This window comes from Malaclemys terrapin, chromosome 1, assembly GCF_027887155.1.
Source record: "Malaclemys terrapin pileata isolate rMalTer1 chromosome 1, rMalTer1.hap1, whole genome shotgun sequence".
Taxonomy (NCBI): Eukaryota; Metazoa; Chordata; order Testudines; family Emydidae; genus Malaclemys; species Malaclemys terrapin.
The window spans coordinates 162376708-162400733 of record NC_071505.1 but is presented as its reverse complement, the minus strand read 5'-3'; the positions used below and the strand labels follow the sequence as shown (position 1 = coordinate 162400733).

Genomic DNA, 24026 nt, shown 5'->3' with positions numbered 1-24026 from the left:
CTTCCCATCCCAGCCTCCCATGATCCCCTTTGCAACTTCAAACACCACTCTGGCAGCTGTAGAAACACTTGCTCCATAGACCCAACTGACAGTTTTCTCCTTTGCTCAAAAGATGTGTTCAGTGTTCACAAAGTTCCTGGAGCCCCAACCTCCCTGTCCCCCTCAACTGAGCAATCTTCCCTCTCAGCCCCAGCTTTTCCATCTTCCCCTTTCCATCTGCCTCCCAGAAACCTGCTGCCTCATACTGACCTTACTCCCCTCTACCCTTCTTTAGAACCCTCCATGCTCAGAAGGGGGCGTCAGCCCCTCCTCCACACCCAGCTGCTCTCTAAGCTTTTCCCTTCTGCTACCCACAACTCCAACAACAGACCCCCTTTCAGCCTCTGCCTCCTGAGCTTCCCCTTCCTCTCCCTCCCACTATTCATAACCCCCGCCTCCCTCCCGCACCACCACACACAGCCCCTGCAGATGCTGCCCAGGGGGTGCTCTCTTTACATCCTCTCCTGTTCTGACTTCCCTCCTCTGTCCAGACTCATTCTGCTGACATGCTGGCTAGCTTCAAGCACCAGCCCTTTCTTTTCCCATGTTCCCTTGCTTCAAGGCCCAGCCATAGCTTTGTTCCTTCCCCACTCTCCAGTGCCTCCCCCTCCTTTGTCCTGTCCCCATAGTGAACACTGGGAGCATGGCCTCCTCTCCCTGCTGGACTAAATATCCCTTTATCATCTACCCCCAATGCCCTACACCAAACTCCTTCCTGCAACTGTGATGCAAGGGAGTCAAGGCACGTGGAGAAACCAATTGTGGTCAGAGCAGGACACTGCAGAAAAAAGGGAAGTTAGTTGCAGGGAATGGAGAAGGGATGAGGGGAGGAAAAGCCCCAAGATCCTATTAGTGCCAGTTAACAGATTTCCCGTGACGGACGGTTCATGGCTTAGGGCCTGCTCCTGGCTCCAGTCTCTCAGGGTGGCTACTGGCCCTGCTGCAGCCTCTGGTTTTACCTCCAAGAACGTTTAGGTTCAAGTCCCCACGTCTTACAGAAGCTTGTTATAGGGGTCACCAGTGGCTGCTGCTTTGCTGGTTCCTCTCAGTGTTCTTTGTCTATCACTGTATTTGCAGCACCTCTCAGAGGAGAACGCACTGCAAAGTTAATTCCTGTCTATTCCCTCTAGCAGATCATTCAAGACTCCCAGCATCATAAAATCCAGCACAGCCCCACAGGCCTCAAAGAAACAGCCTTGGGGCTCGTGGCATTAGAAGCAACAACAAAAAATACCCATAATACAAAGATGTCAGAAAATACAAAACTGTATTTTATTGTGCAGATCTACAAAACTATAATTTAACAGTCTCATATAAATACCTACTGCATTCTATATACAACTACAGTTATTGGCTCATTTATTCAAACATAAATAGATATAAAAATATTTTGTGGGTTTTTTTTTTTTTTTTGGTATAAAACATGGCAAGTTGCACGTAATGTGATTCATGTGGAAGTCTGAGATGTTACAAGTACAGCTAGACATCAGTTTCACACATCCAAACCCAGCACTGTTTTCATTTCACCACTGTTCGGTAAAATTCTTCCAACACCAGGCGTTCATCTGTCCAAGAGGGCTTTTAAGGGAGGAAGCTTGTCAGGGCCTTGTTTATCATTTTTTGTGCACTGTCCATGCCTCATGTCCTTGGTGCATAAGGGAAGAACCTGGCAGAAGAGAAACACATGGCTTTTTTAAAAAAAGTGAATGATTTTAGTGCTGGAGTAAGGCGAAAAGGCTGACTGCCTTGTGTGCTGATGGACTGCATCTGCCTGTATCAGAAATGGAGGACAAGGTTCTCTCGCATGGCTCCACCAATGGGACTCCAGAGATTAGAGCAGTACAGCCTCCACAAATGATCTTTAATCTTAGCCTCTCTGCACAGTGCTGCTTTCTCTACAATGTTGAGCTGTTGCTAAAGGTATTTTCCAGCAGTGGTTCTCCTGATCTTGTACTGAAAACTGTTTAAGGACCATACTGTAAATCAGACTAAACCATTTCCATTTTTGTTTCTCAAAACACTACTTCCACCAAGATAGGCATCATAGACGGGTGGATACGGACGGAGTCAGATCTGGATGATTTCTGGAAAGTCACTTAACATTTTCTGTGCCTCAGTTTCCCTACCTGAAAATGGAGGTAATATTCACCCTCCCTTTTCAAAATGCTTAGATATAAAAATGAATGGTAATAGGCAATAACTAAGTAGCAGTGTAAGGCATGCACAAAAGGAAGTGCTATGATTTTCCATTGATAGTGAAATTTGCACAGTGGTTGAATTTTTGGACCTACCTCCCCACACCTCTCTCTGCCACATGCACACTAATAGATGGGGTAATTTCTAGATACTCCCTACCCTGGCTCGGGTACAGGGGCTGCTATTTTAATCTGAGCCCTATTTCTTACAGATCTCTGAGTCACCTTCTGCTCTGCATTACAGGTGTGTACTATAAGTTTATGGTTTCAATAGTTCTAAAACATTTATTGCCTGAATATAAAATGGTTCAAAGTATTAGGAATATGTGGCTACAGAAACACAGTTTCAGTTTGTTGTTTAACTCTGCATTAGGCCAAGCCATGGACACAGAGCCCTGTAAAGGAGCCAAAAGGCTTAGGCCACGTGGCTTACAGTTATTAGGCTATTTAATCAAGTTGTTCAGCCATGTTAAACTGTTTTTGAGCCATTTTAGTTTGAGCCCTGTTCCCTGCAGACCCCTGAGTCTCTCTCTGCTCTGTATTACAGGTACCTATACTATCAGGATCAGAAGAACCCTGTGCCTTCGAAGAATGAAGCCTGAGATTGATTGTGTTACAGCTGCATTGTCATATTTTTAAACAGGAATCACAAAACACTAAGAGGCCAGTTTGACAACTATTAACAAGCCCAATGTTTAAAGTCTGGGTCCAGTGTGTAGCAGCCATGGATGTATTTACGAGCACAGACTAGCCCCCGGAGAGGTATTTTGGGAAGACTCACCCAACATAGATCAGCTTTGTTTCTATCCATTTGGTGTTTTCGCTTCAAGATGCAGAAGCAGATGAACAAGAGCCCCAAGGGAATCAAAGCAACCAATACGTAGATTGTTACAGTATCGACTGTTGCTGATTGGCCTGTAGAGAAAATCAGCAAGCCTTTAACATGGGCTGCCACTATCTGTCAGATACTCCTTCATCATTCTCCAAGGGAAAGAAGGAAAAGGAAAGGCTATGGGTACAGGGGTCTGACAGAGAAGGGAGAGAGGCCACATGCAGCGGCATATACGAGGGGCACTTCCAAACAAAATTCCTTTCACCAGAGCCTCATGCACTGTTTATATACACAACAGTTTGTGCCCAAGGTTTTTATGGGGGCCATTTTATTTCTGTGGCCTGGTGTTAGGTGAGCGTCAGCACCAGTAACTCTTCTCTCTCTCCCATGTGTACCAGACCCACCTCCCCACTTCTCTCAGCTGCCCCAAAGATCCTTGTCCTCTCTCCATCCTGCACCAAGAGTTCCATCATTCTCTTCCAGCTTTTCTGGGGTCACCTCCCTTTCCTCTGCCCTTGGCTCCCCTCCTTTGAACTGTCTCTTTCTCTTCTCCCTCCTGTATCAGAGGACACAGCTTCCTTTTTCCTCTTCCCCACACCAAGCTCACACTCACCCTGGACCTGCCCATCCTTGGACAGAGTCAGCGTCAGGTTTAGGAGCGGATGTTGGATCACACAGCCAGCTGGGTTCTCCCAGTGAATCCTGGAGGGGATATGTGTGAAATTGCTGATAACAGTCACAGTCTGGTCTGAGTGATTGATGAGATACTGTCCCGGCTCCTGTTGAAGGCGATGGGACAGGTTCCAGCTGATCATTGGAGCTGGTTTCCCTGTTACTGAGCAGCTTATTTCCAGCACCTTCTCCTCACCACTGTCCGGACTGGACACAAGCTTGGCCTCCAGTCTGGGCTCCGATATTGCTGTTAAGCACAAGAAGGAAAACCCATTAATAACACTTGCAGCTCTCTCACTACGGTAGCTTAGTGAGCATGCTACAGCAAAGAGGAACTTGGTACCTATGTCTGTGTTGACTGAAGAGAACAAGCACGGCATTTGGTTTTACTGCTCAGTGCTGTCTGTCGTCTCAACCTGACAGGGCCCAGCATATGACACGTGGACTTTCAAAACGTCAGACAATGATGCCAAAATGAAGTAGTCATGGAGGAACAGGATCTGCGCTATGCCATAGCTTTTAAACAATCCCTTAGAGAAACCCCTTCAGTGCGTCAGACTTCCAGGGGGATCCCACTCTTCCTTAAGGGTATCCCACGCAGCCTCAATGGCTCCAAGGCTGAGGGTTGGTCCACACAAGGAAAGTTAGGTCAGTCCAACTCCATTGCTCCAGTGTGTGAAAAATTCACACCTCCGAGAGACATAGTTAAACTAACCTAAGCCCCAGTGTAGACAGTCTTTCAGAGCAGCGGATTTACTACGGGGAAGGAAAAACCCTTTCTGTCACTGTATTGTGTGTACACTACAGCTCTATAGCTGCATTGCTCCAGCTGTGCCACTGTCTCGTTTCTAGTGTAGACATAGCCTGAGCCTCTGGGCTCCAGCACGCCTGTTTCACACCATGAGCTCTGCTTCGCAAGTCCAATTGAGATGGTCTCTGAAGAGGAGTCTTTTTGTCCTCTTCTGGGATCAATGCACCTCAGCTAGTATTTGCAGTGATCTCAGACAGCCTTTCCGAAACAGAGTGGGGTTTGTTAGCCAACTGGAACACAGCGTTACCAGGTCCTATAGTTAGTTAGTACAGAGATGCAAAGGCCAACACAGAGTTTAGACTGGCCAGTGTCAGGGCTCTAACCAGCCAAGCTGCTGTAGAAGCCATCTTGGCTCTGTCTCTCCCTCTCTCAGTCTGTCTGTCTGTCTGTCTCACGGGTAAGAGCTTCTATCTATCCACATTTTTTCCTGGATCCTCCACTAATATGGGCCAGTTTCAGCCTGTCCTTAAATGACCACCCCAGACAGTTAGGTGACCCAACATCTCATATCTTCTGTGCTGCCTCAAAAGTAAACTCTTTGTGCTCGGTACATAGCAATTCAAACCACAGAGGGAATCTGAAGCATGCATAGGAATAATAAAAATATTAGCAAAATTCCCACATTCATCATAGAAGAAAGCAGCCAAATCAGAGGCAGGGAGAGTAGAAACATGGGTGTCACAGACCAAGTCCCAATAACATCATTATCAGATTTCAACAATAGTGCTAAAGAGTTGGTAAATAGCAGCAGGGGGTGTCCTTGGCAAGTAAGAAATCAGATAGCTCTAAAATTAGTGATCAGCTCCATTCAGCCAGATTTCTATTTCTTTTCTGTTTAATTTTTTAAGGGGAATTACTGCTAGATGAAAGATTCTGGGGCTCTCAGCCCTGCAACTGAAGTTCTCTGTTTATACAGAAGTAGTGCAAGCTTCCCCACACAGACAACTTCCAGTCAATGTATGACAACATTTACTGCGTATTTATGTGGTCATGTACCCGCAGCTGATCAGTGTATGTCATTAATGTGCACATTTTTTCCCCCGTTTCTTTTACATGACATTTAGGGTGTGTTTACATTTAGAGATTATTAATTATTATTATTATTAAGGACAAGATTTACAAAAATGGGTTCCTGAAGTTAGGTGGCTAAATATGGATTTAGAAACCTAAGGGGCTTGGTTTTCACCAGTGCTGAGTGAGCATGCAGCAGCTTCCAATAACTTCAACAGGAGCTGATAGGTGCTCAGCACTGGTGAAAACCAATTCACTGATTCAGATTCCCCCATGCTGCCAAGGCTTATGCGGGCACGTAACTTCACCCCCATGTGAATAGTTCCATGACATTTGGTGCGACCACTCATGTAAGTGATGCATCTGTGCAGGGTTAGAGCCTAAATATGGGATTAGGAGCCCAAATATAGCCACCTATTTTTGAAAATCTTGACCAGAGTATTATGTAATTGCAGCCGCAGCAGCTCTAATTTAATTTGAGTCAGAGCCAAGAGTTCTGCTGTGGGCAATGCAACTTTTATGCTGTGATGAACTATTCATTACCTAACTTCGAAGTGCTGTGCTTGTGAGTGATGTGATCGATAACTTCATTGTCTTCGTTAGCAACTGTACCAATTTTTAAACAAACATTTTTATTTTTGGAAATTCCCAGGTTTCTGAGTGTTTTATAAACCATTGCTTCCTCTTGCACAGGTAAATGACGATATTATTCTTAAAAATTCATATTCATGGAACAGACAAGACAGTAACTTAAAGGAAAGTGTGGGATCAGCCAAGTTTAATATTAATTAATATTAATATTAATTAATGGAGATATCCCATCTCCTAGAACTGGAAGGGACCTTGAAAGGTCATCGAGTCCAGCCCCCTGCCTTCACTAGCAGGACCAAGTACTGATTTTGCCCCAGATCCCCAAGTGGCCCCCTCAAGGATTGAACTCACAACCCTGGGTTTAGCAGGCCAATGCTCAAACCACTGAGCTATCCCTCCCCCGCTTTTTATATTGCCTCCTGCAGATACCCGTACCATTCAATATGAACCTGACAAGACTGGATGAATTTTCCAAGCCATAGTGGTAGGAGGGCAAAACTAGGACATCATATGGCAACCTTAATAATGGAGAGGCTACAGCCACTCCATACTCAGAGCTGGAGACAGAGACATTCTGGAGGGGAACACTAAGCTGATCCTATTTTTTATCTTATGTCTCTATCCCTACAATTAATTTCATGTACATTAGATTGTATGGCATAAGTAGTTTTTCCAAGTCATACTTAATTTGTTTACTGTGGTTGTGCTTGCTCATGAGACTTCACCATCAGCTTCTCACTTCCCCGCATCACTGATCAAGAGAGGGACTGTCACATTACCCAACTGATAGTGCTGATAAATTACAATAGTGTTTTTCTTAAAACTGCAGGGTCAGAGCCAATGGGGATTTCAGCTGGAACTTCTCAAAGTCTCCCATGTAAGTCTGGAAATCGAAGGGCTCAGTCTCACAAAGAGCATTCTGTTTCGGTTATCAAATAACTCTTTGAACTTCTTCTTTTTTTCACAGGGTACGTAAAAATAACAGCTTTTGACTACCTCCGCCCACTGCATCGGCTTCAAATACTGGATTGTGACATCCAGAAACAGTGAAGCAAAGCCTACACAGATCACAAGGGCCAATGTTTCCTGCAACGTTCCACTGGGAGGGCTTTAGTGGAGCATAAGCAAAGAATCATTTACAAGAATGTATAAGAATACATGGCACTTATATGGCACCTCCCATTTCAAATCATTTTACCAAGTCAGGTAGGCGTGACTGTCTTCAGCTCACAGAGCAGTCGCTGAGGCACAGAGGTATCGGAGCTTGCCTAAAGTCACATACATCTACACAGCAGCAAAATAAGGTGGCAGCAAGTTTCACAGCCTCAGGCTGTGGACTCAGACTCGCACTACGGCGCTACAAATAGCTGCCTAGGCATTACGGCTCAGGCTGGAGCTCGAGCTCTGGCGCACCAGGAAGGGGAAGGGAAGTCTACACGGCCAGTTTTAGTGCCATAGCGTGAACTTGAGTCTGTAGAGCCAGGCTCGGAGACTCGCCGCCACGGGTACTTTTTTCTTGTGTAGACATATGAGTAAATGGCAGCATGGAATAGAACTATTGTCCCAAATCTCATTTCCTTCCAATTCTGACTAGACCGTCCTCTGCCTACCCATATTAGAACAAAGAGTGATCATTACAGAAGACCTATACAGCTGATCTCACCAATTCTCTGCCTAATTAGCTCTCCAACTCCAATATACAGAGGATGAAAAATGTTTCATTCATCTTTACTAACACTTAATAACTTGGTTATATTTAATTTTTTTGTCTATTATTAAATAATAAAAAGGACACTCAGATATAAAGAATACGATCTACTCTAAGGGCTTGTCCCTGATCCCACTGAAGTCAGTGGAAGATTTGCAACTGACTTCAAATGAGAGCAGGACTGGGTCTTATTTTAGGGCTTACAATTGTATCTAGTGGCTGTAGACAGGAATTGGGAGTGCCTCTGCCATTAACTCACTGCATGGCCTTTGGCAAGTAACTCAATTTCTTTGCACCTCACTTTCTTCATCTATGAAATAGGGATAGTACTTATCCACTGTGCTTTGAGACCTTCAGAGGACTGGTGCCAGCTATGTGTAAGCTATTTATAACATATCTAGATACATGGGAACAAATTCCTAAAGGATTCTGTAAACTGGCCAATCTTGATTCTCCCTAAACTAGCCACTAGTTAACAATTGTTTCTCTCCCTCAGATTTAATCTTCAGCAACTTCTATTTACTCTTCTTTAGTAATATTTTGTAGATCTTTAATTCTGAAAGAGATCATGTAATAAAAAACATGTTGGAGGGGATGCTTGGACGTTTTTTAAACTAAGGAAGTGTCTCCTACACACTACCATTTTCACAAGTTTCTCCCTCCTGTTTTAGCAAGGCAGCTTTGAAATTCCCACCTGAAAACCTATCCATTCCCCCATATCTATGCTTCCTGCATGTATGGTATACACCACCTGATTTGACTTCACTTCCCTTAAACAGGTAGAAAGAACTTACGGTGGCAACACGGGAAATAACGCATATATGAAATATAAAGGTCATAACTGCCGGGTAATCACTAGAAGGTAAACTCCCTTGTAATCCCCACCAACCCCTCCAGGACAAGTAAACTGACAATTTCAGTTCAAGCTGGGATCTCCATAAATTGATTTGCACCTTGCTGTGAGTGACTGAGGGTTTCAGAAAGCCTTTGGAACCATTCTCATATCATGTCCCTAGAGAGTAGGAATACTCTCCCCCCCACACATACCTTTTTAAACATGTTAACCCCCAATTAATAGCAATAAGAATAAATACATAAATCAGGGTTTTAAGTAGCTTTGAGACAAAGACAAATGAATTATGCAAAATGAGGTGCCTGTGCTGGGGAAAACGATTTGTAATCTATTTGGAAAGAGTGCGCAAAATATTTTTTGAGGATAGCACTGGATATGAAACAAGGGGAAAAGATCTTAGGATATGATCTGGAATCCATCCAAATGCTAAATCTTATTTTATATATTTCAGAAAAGGTACGTTTGCCTTATGTATTAAACAATGATAAGATTCTTGTGTGTATGGTCCATCAATAACTAACATCCCTGATAAGGAGACGTCTTACAGTCCTATTGGAGCACCTAGAAAGTTTAAACATTTAAAACAAACCACTCCCTGGCCTGTTCCTGTCTGGAATTATTAAGTGTTCTTGTAAACTGCATGGACAATAGCCAGTATTTGCCAGCCCTAAATCAGTGGCCCTATGAACATAACTAGAGTTTTTTCCAACATCTTTTTTAATACAGTCACCTGCTGTTTTAGCCTCAAACCCCTCTTCCTTCACAGGGAGGCAAGTGAGTGATGTAGAACAATATTTACTCTGTGAGGGTGAAGTCCCACCAACCAGGATAACACAATCCCTACTGCTATTTTTTTAAATTAGAAGTTGTTATCTCACCCTACGGGATCCCTAAGTACTTTTTAAACTCTATTGGATACAAAAAGCTCCTCAGAAATGCAGCTCTTTCTGTAGCAGATGATGATAACTGTAAGGTTTACATACAGGAGTGTGAGGAGAGAAAGAATTTTGGTCACCAGTATCAGGACAAATCCCTGCTCTTATCAAGAACGCCTTGGGATCTTAACACCCACATCTTAACACCCACATGTCAGTCAGGACCTGGGCTTTTACAGTTTCATCGGAAAGACCCACATGCAGCAAACTTTACAGAATTCAATCCATTTGCTAGAGAACAAAGAGCCAAGTTAATGCATCTGGGATCTGATTCAGCAGTTCCACCCATTATATTTCAATCATTAAAGCCATCATTTCCATGGGAGCAGAATTTGCCTTTCCTGTACTTGAGTGCGACCTCTGGCCCTCAGACTGTGGGCTTGGCTATGCTGGCGCTTTACAGCGCTGCAACTTTCTCGCTCAGGGGAGTGAACAAACACCCCCCTGAGCACAGCAAGTTACAGCACTGGAAAGCACCAGTGTAAACAGTGCCCCAGCTAATCCCCTAGTGGAGGTGGAGTACCTGCAGCGCTGGGAGAGCTCTCTCCCAGCACTGGCGCGCGACCACACTAGCACTTCAAAGCGCTGTCGCAGGCGCGCTCCCGCAGCAGCGCTTTGAAGTTTTGAGTGTAGCCACGGCCTGTGTCTCTCAGGGCCGGCTCCAGGCACCAGCTAAAGAAGCAGGTGCTTGGGGCGGCCAATACAAAGGGGCGGCACTCTGCCTGCTATTGGGGCCGCATGTCCGGATCTTCGGCAGGAATTTGTTGGCGAGTCCCTCAGTCCCACTCTTCCGCTAAGTGCTGAAGTGCCGCCGAAGAGGAAGAGAGGGAGTGAAGGACCCGCTGCCGAACTGCCGCCGAAGAGTGAAGCGGCGCGATTGCACTGCCCCAGCTTTTTTTTTTTTTGCTGCTTGGGACAGCAGAAAACTTGGAGCCGGCCCTGGTTTCTCTCACACAGTACAAAAACCTTAGCTTTTAGTTAGTGTGGGGAAAAGGAAACATGGGATTCCAGTAAGAATGTAATTATCCCCAAACTATAATTAGCATTTGGCACCCACATAATGAAGACATCTCTGGTCACTTCCTGATATAAAAGTTTCCTCAGTTACACAATAATAAAATTAAGATTTTAAAGGGATATCAACTCTCATGGTTCACAAACCAACCACTAAGTGCTTGTGGGGAGATTTCTCCTAACCCAAACGCATATTATGATGCAATTGTTGCATATATGGATTTTATACCTTCTTCTGAAGAATCTGCTACCAGCTACCATGGAAGGGCTATTAGTCTCATTCCATATGGCAAGACCCACCATCATCCATTTTAACCAGTATTGTTTAATTTATTCATAACAACCCTTCACCGTTTATGTAAAAGTAGTAGTATCATGTTAAAAACAAAGACATCTCGCTCATATGAGACCAAACAACAACATTCAGCCAGTAGATTTTTGTTCAAAACCACCAGATACTGCTCAGAAACTCCAAACACTGATGTTTGTCAATTAGAGAAGTGAACAATGGTGAGGTTTCACTGTATACATTATGACCGAAACCACAGAAACAAATGCTCCTGAGAGCACGTGCATTAACAGAAAATAAATACTTTTCAAAAGGAGAAGTTTGCTAACAGGCAGATCAGAGCAACATAGAATATAGGGTTGAGTGCTCTGAAGAAAATCCGCCCTGGTTTGAATGGTAGGAGAAAGGACTTGGATGGGCAGGGCCTCCATTCCTGAGTTTACAAGATAAATAGAAAAGATATTTGTGCATAATTAATGGTCTCCTGTAGCAAACAAGCCAGTAATTTTAAAAGCACATTTCCCTCCCTTCTACCTAACATTAAAATTGATTTCTTCCCATAATTTGTCTCTTTAGGTTTAGGAATTAGTCATGGGTCCACTTGTTTCCTTCCCAGAAAGATGAAAGCCTTTCTTCCCAGCCCCTTCTACTCCTCCACATTTTTTCTTCCTTCAGTTTTCCAGAAGTGTTTCAGTAAAAAACAAAAAAACAACAAACAAATGAACAAAAACCACCTTTAAAAATCTGAATCTTTTGTTTTGACTTTCTAAACAAAACCTGGTTTTTCAGTTCAAAATGACTGTGTCAACATTACCTTTTGTTTTAGTAAAAGCAATCAAACACATTTTAAAATGGTCAAATTTTAAACAAAACATTTACATGTTGTCAAAACTAAACTTTTTGTTTGACCCCAAATGAACTGTTGTTTTTACTTTACAATTTGCCAAAAAAAAAAAATTGGTTTGACCCGAACTGTTTTGTTTTTTGTTTTTTATTTTTTAATTGCCAGCGAATTGAAACAATCCATTATTCACACAGTTCTGCTCACCACTGCTTCCCTCTTAGAGGTAAAAACCAATGAGGAAGGGAAAATTAGGTCACCTTCCCACCGAGAAAGAAAGAGATTAACCAGCGCTGCCACTAAAGACAATCACAAACTAGGAAACGGCTGGACTTTCTGAAAGGTCAAAGCCCCGCTTTGTGATAGGGTCTTACCGTAAACCTTGAGGCATGTCCTGCCTGTAATGGATCCCATGGGAAACGTGTTGAAGATACATTTATAACAGCCTTCATCCTGCAGGGTGACTGCATGAACAGTAATGGCAGAGACTGTCAGTTCGCTCTGGGTGAAGTTCACACGGCTGCTATAGTTACCCAGGACTCTGTGGCCGTTAATCCTGCTGTAGGTTGCTATGTTGCCTTTGCCCTCTCCACTCTCCTTCTGCCAGGTGACTTGCAGCACTTCATGATCCATGACAAGCTGGCATTTGAAAGTAACATTTTCTCCGGTCTTGGACGATTGGACCTTCCTATGAACTACCTGCACTGAGCCTGTGGGCAGACCAGACACATAATTTTGAGATTCCCTTTCATCCACTCATGGCACATTCTAAACAGAGATTCCATTATTTACCAAGGCAACACCCCTCTGCAACTTCTGAGTGAGAATTCTTAGCATGCTTTGCCTTCAGACCTTCCATAAAGAGATTCCCTGTGAATCACACTGGGACATTAAACTTCACCATGACGAATAAAGCAACTCTTCCAGCCCATTCAATCCTTGGCCTGTCTGCTAAAGTTTCCAGCAAGAAAGCCAGTTCAGATCAAAAGAACAAGGGCAATTATGTTATTTCTGATGAAGACATTTGTCTGCTCGGTCTATATTAAATACTCACACAACACTTACTCTTAAGCTAATGAGCAGCTCCACTATACTAATGATTTCTGGACCCTATGGACATCTGTCCAATTGAAAGGGAATTAATAAAGCCCTAGCCCCCCACCTTGCCTTTAACACACATTTTGTCATCCCCTACATACACATCTATCAGAGACCAGAAAGGTTAGGTCAAGTCAGACTGAAGTTTAGAGTGAATGCTTCAATTATAACTTATTTTCCAACCACAGTCCATGGACCACTAGCTACCTTCAGAGCCCTTTCTGGTGGCTCATAGAATAAAATATTCTGAGAATCAGTATTGGTGACTTATCAGCTAGAAGGGGACATGCCCATGAAAACCTGTCTCTCTAAGCCAGAGAATCATGGGAGAGAAGCTCTCCATGAAAAATTATTGTCCTCCTTCTCTTTAAATGAATAGAAGCAGGTTGAAATGCCATTAAGGCGACAAGTGAGAGATTTCCAGTCTTAATCTTTCACTCAACACCAATTTTCTCACACAGCCGAAGTTAACATTACTTGGTTGGTTTACATCAGTATGTGGACCGTACACCAGCATGTGAAGAAAGATGCCAGCAACAACAGGCACCGCATTGAAAATAGTGTTTTATACATTAACTGCTGCTTCAGCATGAGAAACTACATATAGTGTTCTTGAAGAGGTAGAAGGTTGTCCCACAATACGATGTGGCTATATTTCCTTCACACAGGGCGGCGTGGCAAGGATCAAGTAGCCTGTATGTCAGTCATTACAGACGACCCCATCCTGACCAGAAGGAATCCATTTACACTGCATAACCAAAAATCTCTGTCGTAACGTAAACTGAAAGCAAGTCGCAGTTTAGGTGGCTCATTTGCTTTATTGTAGTTTTTAAATAAATATGTACACATGCCTCGAGCTAATGGATACACTCCTTTTATATCAAACTAAAGACACTATCCATAAATTAGAAACATGAATAATGCAGTGGCAGTAGAGGAAGCATTATCAAGCTCATTTCAGCTTCTATCAAGGTCATGTCACCAAGTACAAAACAGCTGTGTCTGGCCAGAAGTGTTATATCATTGATGGTGTTAATCAGGGGGTGGTAAATGAGGAGCAAGGCCTTCTGCAAAGATCTTATAAGAGCTGTACATCACCAGGTTAGCAGGATGTTTGGTCAACAAAGTTTCACATACAATTTTAGCCAAAGAATAGAAAATTTACCTGCTGCCATCGCCCAGATCCAAGAGAAGAAAATGCATGTGAATATCATCTCAGCTGTGAGATCAACCAGATGAGCAGGCAACAAAAGGCATTCAGTTCTGAACTTCCCTTTTTATACACTACTCCCTTTAGGGACAGGCCAAATCGTCATCTACTGTAAGTTATATAATTAGACTCTTCCCCCTGCGATACCAATACATTTCCTTCTGCAGAGCAGTTATGAGAAATTCCCACTGAAACCTGGATAGATGGATGACTACTGCTGCTTTGTAATTCAGAAAAACAAGTATTGGCAGCTAATATGGATGATTTTTCATCTGCACTCATGGAAATTTAAAGGTAAATGCAGTTGTGTATGTGTGTTCATCTGGCTACAAATAAAGGAGAACCAAAAGATGGGATATTGGGAAAGGGAAAGCTTAGATGTCACATGAGCAGATGCATGTTGGGGGATCTAATTTTCAATCTGCCGGTTGATAACAAGGAATATTATTCTGAAGGTCTCCAACACGGTCCCAACACTCCATAATTCTACATGAGTGTCTACAGAGGAGAAACATGGGCTGGGATAGCCGAGTATAGTGTCAATCTTGAAGGAGATGTATGGACAGAGCAGAGTGAGAGTTAAAAAGACAAAAGAGAGGGTTTGTCGGAAATCAGGATTAAGGTGAATGGGAATAGCAGGGGTGTTGCAGGAAGTATTGCCAAACTCAAAAAAGATGATCTTGTGTTTTTTGGCCTGTCCATTGATATTCCAATTCCTCCTCCCCTCCCTTTGAAAATTAATGCTGTCCCTTCCCTCAAATTTATTGGGTTAAGGTGATTTTGGCCCCCACTGCAGAAGCGCTCAACCCCACATTTGTCTGTTTTCTGCCTAGCACACAATCCTGTCTCTCCAGTCTTTGGTTCGGGTCTGTCCCCAGCCTCACCTCTGCTCCTCCTAGGCTCTTCACACCCCCATCCCTAGCCTACCACGCCTGGGCGATACAGCAGGGTCTCTCACTCCCCTTTAAAGGCCGGGTGTTACAAGGTGGGAGGAGCAGAGGCGCCATCCCATCCCTGTTGCTCACGGGGGTGGGGGGAGAGAGTGGGAGAGGAGACAGAGGAGCTGTTCTGCTCCCCCTCACCCATGAGAATGGCGTCAGGTTGCTGAGGAGAGGAAGAGTGCTCTGCCTGTAGCTGCTGATTGGTTGCTTTGGCCCAGGAAGCTGGCAAGTAGGGCAGGCAGCCATTCAGAGGGGGTTTGCTCCCCAGCATGGCTCAAATTCTCCTGGGGTCTGGAGTGTCTCATGTCATTGTCAGATGGGCTCTAGCCCCTGCCAAAATCCAGTCACGCAAAATCGTCATGAGAGTTGGCAACACTGTCTAAGAGAACTGGTGAATACTGAACACTGGTGAATATTCCAAATACTGTTTATAACATTTTCTGTGTACATTATATTTGTTTACTACAAAATTGTATGGCACTGTTTCTTTGAATTTTGAAAGTCAACTACTGGCACCTACTTATCAGAGTTTTATATACAATAGCCCTGAAGTTTAACTCTGTGTAATACTTTCTGAAAAATCCTGAAGACAGAATAATAGACTTTCAGAAAAGCTCAGGGTCAGATTTTCAAAAGAGCTCTGCCCCCACGCAGGCACCTAAAGAAAAAAGCCAGAATTTCCTAAGTGCTCATACAACAGATTTCAACATAACACAGTGGATGCCAAACTCTTGACAATGTGGTATAGATTGTGGGTAGAGCTGGGTGAATTTTTTTGTCCAAAACATTTTCTTGGCTGAAAAATGCAGTTTTGGGTTGACCAAAATATTTCGCAAATTTGTGTCAAATTGACTGACTAATTTTGGTTAAAAAAAATTAAATTAAATTAAGTAAAAATAAATCAGAAAAAAATCAAAATGTTTCATTTTCACATTTTCAAAAAGAAAATGCCACTTTTTGTTCAGGATTTTTATTGCAATTTTGTATAAATATTAAACTCAAAAGCCAAACAAAATGTTCGGTTTCAATTAAAATAAAATGTTTCATTTTACTCAAAATGATTTTTTTTTTCATTTTTTGGTTCACACGCTTGTAATTGTGGGTCCCATGCCCTTTTGACAATTCTGGCCATAGTTCTTATTCTAATTTTTAATGGTTCAGGACACACATAAAAGATAGTAAAAACTTAAGAGAGGCAGCATGGTCTAGTAGACTGACCATATGGCTGGCAACTAGGTACTCCCAAATTTTAATTCAAGGCCTGCCACTGATTTTCCGGATGGTGTTAAACAAGTCTCTTATTCTCTCTGTGCCTCAATTTCCTCATCTGTGCAACAGGAGTAATAAACCTACATCATTGGATGTTGTGAGTAGAACTTAGAGTTCTCTTCATTTGGTTAGTTTAGTCCACTATTCTCACTGTCAATTGTCTGTAAACAGATAATTATTTGTATTAATTTGTTGATAATGCAAATTCTTCGTAGCTTAAGTCAGCAAATCGTAGCCTGTAGATTGCTCACAAACAGCCTGAAGTGAGAGTTCACTCAGCTACTCTCTATTCAGAATTTGCTTCTTAAACTTCAATTGTTACCTGAATCCCATGGTGTGGTTTCGGTTTCCTGACTGGATGACCTTTTATGAAGTGTATGGCACACACAAAAAATTGTTTTTTTTATTAAGCAAATCTTAGATGCGGGCCTGAAATTTATGGTCCTTGTATGAATATTCAAACAATCCTTGAGTTGCACAAATATTTGTGAAAGGCAAACAAAAACAGCAGGCCCAAATCAAAATATTATTCCAAATTCTCAAAAAGGTTCACAAAAACATTTCCTGTTGTTCTCTCAGCTCTCACTCTGAGGATTAATTCATTAATGCTCAAAGAATGTAAAGGGTTAAGTATCAGTATTACTATATGATTAGAAAAAACATTTTTATTGTGGGTTTGAATAGGCTGCTTGTTTTATGAATACCTAAATATGCTCCCTACGGTGTCTTTGTAAAGCAAACATATCACACTGCTACAAGTAATCTGGCCTGGATTTAAGAAGGAACCATATTCTCTATATTTCATTGCCACTTTAAATGAAACCTGAATCACTTCATGCCTTCATACTTCCTTTTTTCTTTTTAAATAAGGAGACCCTGACAGTGTGGTTTATTATTTTTTTTACATTTATCATTTTCAGTGGCCCATTCTGCTGCTTGATTCCTGCTAGGAAACTGTTCTCCCTGTGCAGTGTTTCTGGCCCGACAAAAAATATTAAGTACTTGAAACTGAAGAAAGACTGTGCTGGAAATCTCACAAGAACAGTTTTCCAGATGCTAGAAATTCAGATAGCTTTAGCTGCAGAATGAAACATTGGGATACTGATCCCAAGTGACAGGAAAAACTTGTAGTTCTGAACAGGTGAATTCAGTAGTTGACAAAATATCAAACTTGTAATGTTTCAAGGCGTCAGAATTTCTCATACCTGTGTTAAGCCAGCACAGCTCCATTGACGTCAAAGAATCTGCATGCACTTACATCAGGTCTGGCCTTAGCTCCCACATTTTTCACTAATGGGATACAGCTCTGTAGAGAGAAAAGCCCAAATTCATTTCAGGCTTAGCTAACGCAGTTTCTTCAATTAGTAGTGTTATACAATTATAATATTATAATATTTAACTGACACTTCTCCAGTTGAACTGCACCATCCAGTGATCAAAACAGGAACTTCATTTTATTATGTGTTAAAACTCTGCCAAGGTCACCATTCAGAGTTTGAATTGTTATTTGCAGGAAGCATAGGTGCTGGAACCCCCTGACTTGCAGTAGTAATAACAACCCAAATACATAGTTTCCGCCGTCAGTGCCTCACAAAATTTTATTCACCCAGAGTAAATAAACTTTTGTGGGAGAATAAAAATAACCATTCAACATCATGGTAAAGGATAGATATTGTAGCTGGACTGTTTTTGTTTGTTTGTTTTATTACAACACTGATTTACTCTATTCCTTATACTGGTACAAAGAAGCCTAATTCATTGGAATACTGTGGTACTAACTAGGCAAAGGCAAAGCTTTAAGGGTTTGACAGTGGCCACTATGTGAGAAACAACATGTTGACTCTTATTGCTATCCTAACTTAATATGCAGTTAAACATTCTAATCCTTTTAATAATGACCTAGATTCTCTCTCCAGTTCAAAGTAACTCAACAGAAGACTTCAGACTTATTCTCACCCAGTCTTGGAACAGTAACAATGCCGTGGGATTCATGTGAACCATCCCATCGAAGCAACCCAGGCCATGAATGAAACTGCTGAAAAATATTGTAGAATGAATAACTTCAGGAAAAAATCACAATCTGTTCTCCGAACAAATAGCCACATTCAAATACATTATAGGCTCAGTTCTTGTACCCGTACAGCATAGACATGTTTCGTGAAGCAGAGAGTTATGGGTTTTCATTGCCTTGTTTCAAGGAGCTGCCAATAACCTGGACTCAAAACAAGGCTCTCACTTCATCCACCACAGAATTTCAGCCATTCCTAGAGCGAGGTGCAACATCCATTTAACTGCAAACCCATACAACAGCTTGGGACAGGAAGAAGTGAAGAATCCTGTATCCAAATGAAGGTCCTTGATGTCATGCTTAATTGTTGGTAGACCCAATGTGTGCAAGCACCTGTAGTATCATAGTAATCCCTCTAAATCCATGCTGGGATTTGGAGACCTACAGCATGACCAGGATAAGGAGACCGAAGTGTCTGTATTTTGGAAAGGCGTAATAAATAAAATCCCACAAGGAGGAACTGAACTATTATTGCAAGGATCTGGAGGGAATGGAGGGGTGGGTGCCTGTAGAACCATGCCATGCTACCAGGGAGCGTGAACTGTGACAACCCTCTGTCACAGTAGGCTACAATTTACAGTCTTAATTAACAGGTGTTAACACACAGTTAGCAAGTGTAACGTAAATAAAGACAAAGAGAGAAGTTGCTTAGCTGCCACACCTCTCACAACGCAACATGTCCACCTGTAAAGCCACAAGTGTGCACCCTGCAGGCTGTGCTGTGAAATCATCTCTAGACAAAGTCAGTTCTTTGGTTAACCACTGCCTGCTAGTTAGACCTGCATTTCAGGTGACCTTGCCGCAGTGCTTCATGCCTATTGCATCACCATTGGTGTCTTATCAGCGTACCTCCCCTTCCCCCCCCCCCAACAATATATCTATGTAATAATGGCTTATTTAAGAAGCACTGGGTCCCTGAATTCTCCCCTCGGACAGATTTTGTTTCAGGTTCCTCCATTCTTCAGAGGTCTCATTCTTTCTTGTAACTCCATTGGCTCTAAGCAAATAAAAGCAAGGAGAGTTTTTGTGCTGCTGTCCTAACGGAATCATAAAAAGAAAACAAAAATGAAATATATCCAAGATTCAGTATTGATGTTGGGTTTTGGTTTTTGTTGCCTTTTTTTTATTATTATTTAAACTAACTTTTGTCGCTCCGTTTCTAAGAAAAGCTGGTTAACCAGAGACTGTGGTTTCTGTCTGCTTGGTAAGAAACCCAGCAGCGATGTTTTACTTTCACATCCCAGTAACAACTCAACTTCTCCTTGTTTGAGGTAGAGGCCATGAGGAACAAACTGGCTTCTCTCTCATTCCAGCATCTCAGGAAGTGACAGCAGTAATTCCTCCCACTGTCTTCCTGTCCACACCCCCACTTGTCAAGAGAGATTATCTGCAGTGGAGATTTGGTATGTTGAATTTGGGTGCGCGTGCAGATGGTGTCAGATACTGAGTCCACCTGCCTGTTAGGTTTTTGATTCACAAAACTCCAGGTAGAAAAACAACTAAAACAGGAATCCAAAAGAAGAAACTACCTGCTTTCCAGAGCTGCTGAGATTCTTTGAAAGGATGGGGAACTGCCTACCAAAAAAGAGGTAGGTTCAATATCCATTTATGTTCAAAGATTGGCGTAGGAGATTGAGGAGAAGGGCTAAAGCTGATAGATATTTTGTGAAATGTAGGAACTAAACAGGGACAAATGGTACTCAAGACCGAACCTGTCGATCACTTAAAGGGGCCATCAGAAATCTGTTGCTTAACTGAGGTGATCTGCTAATCAAGGCCAAGTAAAATTATACTCAATATCTTTAAAGACAGGAAATTACCTCATTATAATATAAAGCTCTTCATCTGTAGCTCTCAAAGCACTTCACTGACTTGGTAAGTATCACTCCATTTTACAGATGGGGAAAATGAGGCACAGTTCAATGACTGGTCTGGGGTCACACAATTCAGTTGCAGAGCCAGGAAAAGAGGTCAGACTAGATGATCACAATGGTCCCTTCGAACCTTAAAAATTTATGAAAACCCAGCTCTTGAGTCTCAGTCCTGTCTCCTATCCAGCTCTGCAAACAGAAGAAAAGATGTTACACTGGCTGTTTAAGATTCTTGGGATCCCTTGAGTATATCAAGTCAGAGAAGTACTCCATTTAAAATCACCTCATTTCTCATAGGGCATGCCTAGTAGATGTATGTCTAGCAGCAACAAGTTGCAGGTCCAGTTCTGCCGGGGAGGGAATGGGGGGTAATGGTTTCTAAAAAGTTTGATGCCCATTCAGAGCCAAAATTCCCAGCTGATGTCACAAAGAGGTGGGAAAGGGTCTTAGATGTTCCTCTTCTAGCTCTGGCAGATGAACTCTAGAATTTATCACATCCCAACGTGCCCCTGTTCCATAGGATATCTGTAGCTATGGTACCACCAAGAAAACTCTCTCAAGGGGCTGTTCCCCACAGTACTATAGAGATACAGATTTCATTCAATAAAAGTAGAAATAGTCACCCTATGACATTCCGGGGTGCAATCCAGACCAGCGAGGGGCTATTTCACCCCTGCCGGCAACCTGCAGTGCCTCACAATGCTTTGCTGCAGTAGCTGCCACCTGGGCCGCTCATAGACAGACAAGCAGCGTGCAGGCCACATGCTATATACAGCCACAGCCCTGGTCCAGCAACTCTGACCCCAGCAGCCGGTTACCAAACACCAGCCATACTCTGGTTTCCAATAGCCTTGGTTGCTACTTGCATGGTGTCCCCAACACACTCCCAGTCCCGATTTTCCTCCCGGAATGTGTGTTCTGCAATGTCCAGCCCTCTCCTGGGCAGTTCAGATACATTAGGTCCATTGCCCCTCTAAGGGGATCAACATACAACAGTCTGCTACTCACACCATTTGGTTTAAAGACAACACTGGATAATTCTTATTTAATTAAAGAATAAAACAAGCTCATTATAAAGAGATAGATTTTAAGTGAGTACAAGTATTAAAGTGTTAAAGTCAGAAATGGTTACAAGAGATGAAACACTTTCTAAACTTCACAAACTAGACTTGGTTCAAGGTAACATTCTTACCATTGCTGAGCAAGTTTCAGGGCAGGATTTGCTCCCAACGTCCATAGTCTGTGTCTTTTGTCTTCTTAGGTGGAAAAGAGAGAGAAATGGACAGGGAGATATAACATGGGGTGGTTTTGCCCCCTCACTTGTATAGTTCTGTCACCCTTTAAGATGCATTTTCCTGAGGGTTACCCCTTAGATAAAGCATGGAGACATGCGGTGTGTGGGGTGTCTCATCATGAAAGAGGTTTCATGCTGTTTGCTAAAATGCAGTTTTGCCTTGTTCCCTCTTGCTGTTTCAAGGACCTTGTTTGCCAGTTGTACGTAAATTGGGGTACACACACATTCCTTTGTTTAAGACCTGCTTGACCAGTCCTACCTAATTGGGGCTTCGTAGATTTGAACATGTGCTACCAACATTACTCAGGGGGAATTCATAACTTTACATATAATGTTGCTACACACATTTCATCAGATTATTGACCAGTGAGTTATTAGTTTTCAAAAGATACCTCACAAGATATATTTTATTCAAAACATTATTACAATGGTGTGTACGGTGTCAATCTAGCAGTGCATTCAGTCACCCAAATAACTTTTGGAGACAGTGGAATCTTCTTCATGGAAGTAATTATTTTTAACTTAACAAAGAGAGGTTTGCCCTATGAGAACTACTGTCTGCAAACTACACTGCATTGGGGCATTTTAGGACTTCCATTGTACTTGGCAATACACTGCATTTCACTATTCTGGCCTTGCTAGCCACTGTCCACAATTTGCATTTTCTGAACTTAGCCATTTATCAGGGTCACAGGCTGGGATATGCCAGTCTTCTAAATGTTAGAAGTCGATTCTCAGACATGAACTTCCTCAAAGCCATTCCCATTTACCACAATGGCTATTATCTTTTTAGCCAGGCTTCTTGTTCTTTGTTTTCATATGCCACACAGAAGGTGGCAGGTGCTATCAGAAAACAAGATGTAGGGGGCAGACGTGTGGTTTCCTCTGTGATACATATGTTGGCATGAACTGACAGAAGCAGTTTTTAAGAGGAAAAAGGCTTTGCATGGTGGTTTTTTACCTGTGGTTTTAGTGGATCAAAAATAGATTACCTCAGAATGCTCTGATGGCTGATGGCTCAGGGTCAGCTTATGCCTTAGGAAAGCCAAATGAGCTCCTTTGTTATTGCCATCAAAATCTACAAACCAAAATTCAACCTTTTGGACAAAGCACTTGGTTACTACTCTGAGGGTACATCTACACTACAGGGGGGAGTCGATTTAAGATACGCAAATTCAGCTACGTGAATAGCGTAGCTGAATTCGACGTATCGCAGCCGACTTACCCCGCTGTGAGGACAGCGGCAAAATCGACTTCTGCGGCTTTCTGTCGACGGCGCTTACTCCCACCTCCGCTGGTGGAGTAAGAGCGCCGATTCGGGGATCGATTGTCGCGTAACAACGGGACGCAATAAATCGATCCCTGAGAGGTCGATTTCTACCCGCCGATTCAGGCGGGTAGTGTAGACCTAGCCTGAATAATGAGAGGACTGGAAGAAATGATAACCGTACTACACCTGTCTAACTCCAGCGTTAAAAACAGGATAAAATTTTTAAGAGCGCCATCTTCAAAAATGACTTAGGCACTTAAAAACTGAAACCCTATTGACTTTCAATGCTTACTTAGGCACATAAGTGCCTAAATCACTTTTGAAAATGGGACTTAGGCACTCAAAAATTTTACACACGTGCTTTCAAGAAGCATTCAATCAGAAAAATGTGGGCAAACCTAATGCCAATGCAGACATTTGCACTGTCTAATGATACAGCCAATGAAACCATTCATTTAAGTCAGTCCCACACGAGGTGCGAGGAAGAGGCTCCAGCAGAGAAGCGGTTAAACCCCAAATGCAGCTCTGCATCTCAGTTCACGCCTGCTTCCTTCCCCGTACCAGTCTCTTCTTCTGGTGAAGAAGTGCTGGATGAAGGAAATATAGGAAGGACATTAGATGTATGTGCTCTCTGTTGCCCATTACAGATTGTATTTAATGATTTCATAGCACAACTTATAACAGCTGTTATTACCACCTGACTTGACTCAGCTTGACTGTCAAGGCTGGTCAGGTTGTTTTCACATGGCAGGAAGGATCCTGATTCTGATAATTTTTGTCCATCTTAACCTCCTGCATGCTGACAAATCCACATCTATTTGATCCATCACAAGTTCTCTCATCACCGCAAAGACTAGAGTGACAACTCGCAACAATGAGAATGTCTGATCCCAGTCTTGAATTACACAAGTCTTGAATAAACATATTAATACTCCTTATTATGGTAAAGATCTAGAGCTTTGCTGAAATTCATCCTACTTGGCAGGACGTTGCCTGGCTGCATGCATTTCATGGTCGTCAAAAGGAATCAAAGTAGAACTAAAGCTCCTCTGTTCTGAAAGCACAAATAGCTGCCATTTGGGCTACAGAATTATCTCAGTAACTGTACTAGGATTAGGGTTTGTGTGTTTTTACAGGTCATCAGCCTGTGGACATGAACAGTCATGCACTCCTGGCAAGGTCTGATACTCCTTCCAGTATATCATCAAGTCTAT

At 42.6% G+C, this 24026-nt stretch overlaps 1 protein-coding gene across 5 annotated transcripts; it reads right to left on the bottom strand.

The window, feature by feature from the left end:
• Nucleotides 1-1317: 1317 nt before the first annotated feature.
• On the bottom strand, nt 1318-22976 carry CD200 (CD200 molecule). Of its 5 annotated transcripts, none has more exons than XM_054045865.1 (8): nt 21441-22976; nt 20198-20437; nt 18209-18344; nt 17515-17615; nt 12166-12501; nt 3680-3985; nt 3016-3149; nt 1318-1705 (listed from the first exon to the last, which is right to left on the bottom strand). In XM_054045865.1, exons 4-8 carry the CDS (start codon nt 17537-17539, stop codon nt 1601-1603), a joined length of 906 nt encoding a protein of 301 aa, XP_053901840.1. In that variant the 5' UTR covers nt 17540-17615; nt 18209-18344; nt 20198-20437; nt 21441-22976; the 3' UTR covers nt 1318-1600. The 5 variants fall into 5 exon arrangements, with proteins under 5 accessions (XP_053901840.1, XP_053901832.1, XP_053901848.1 ...); XM_054045857.1 differs by having other exon boundaries at nt 18266-18344; XM_054045873.1 differs by having other exon boundaries at nt 18266-18341.
• Between the last annotated feature and the right edge of the window lie 1050 nt (nt 22977-24026).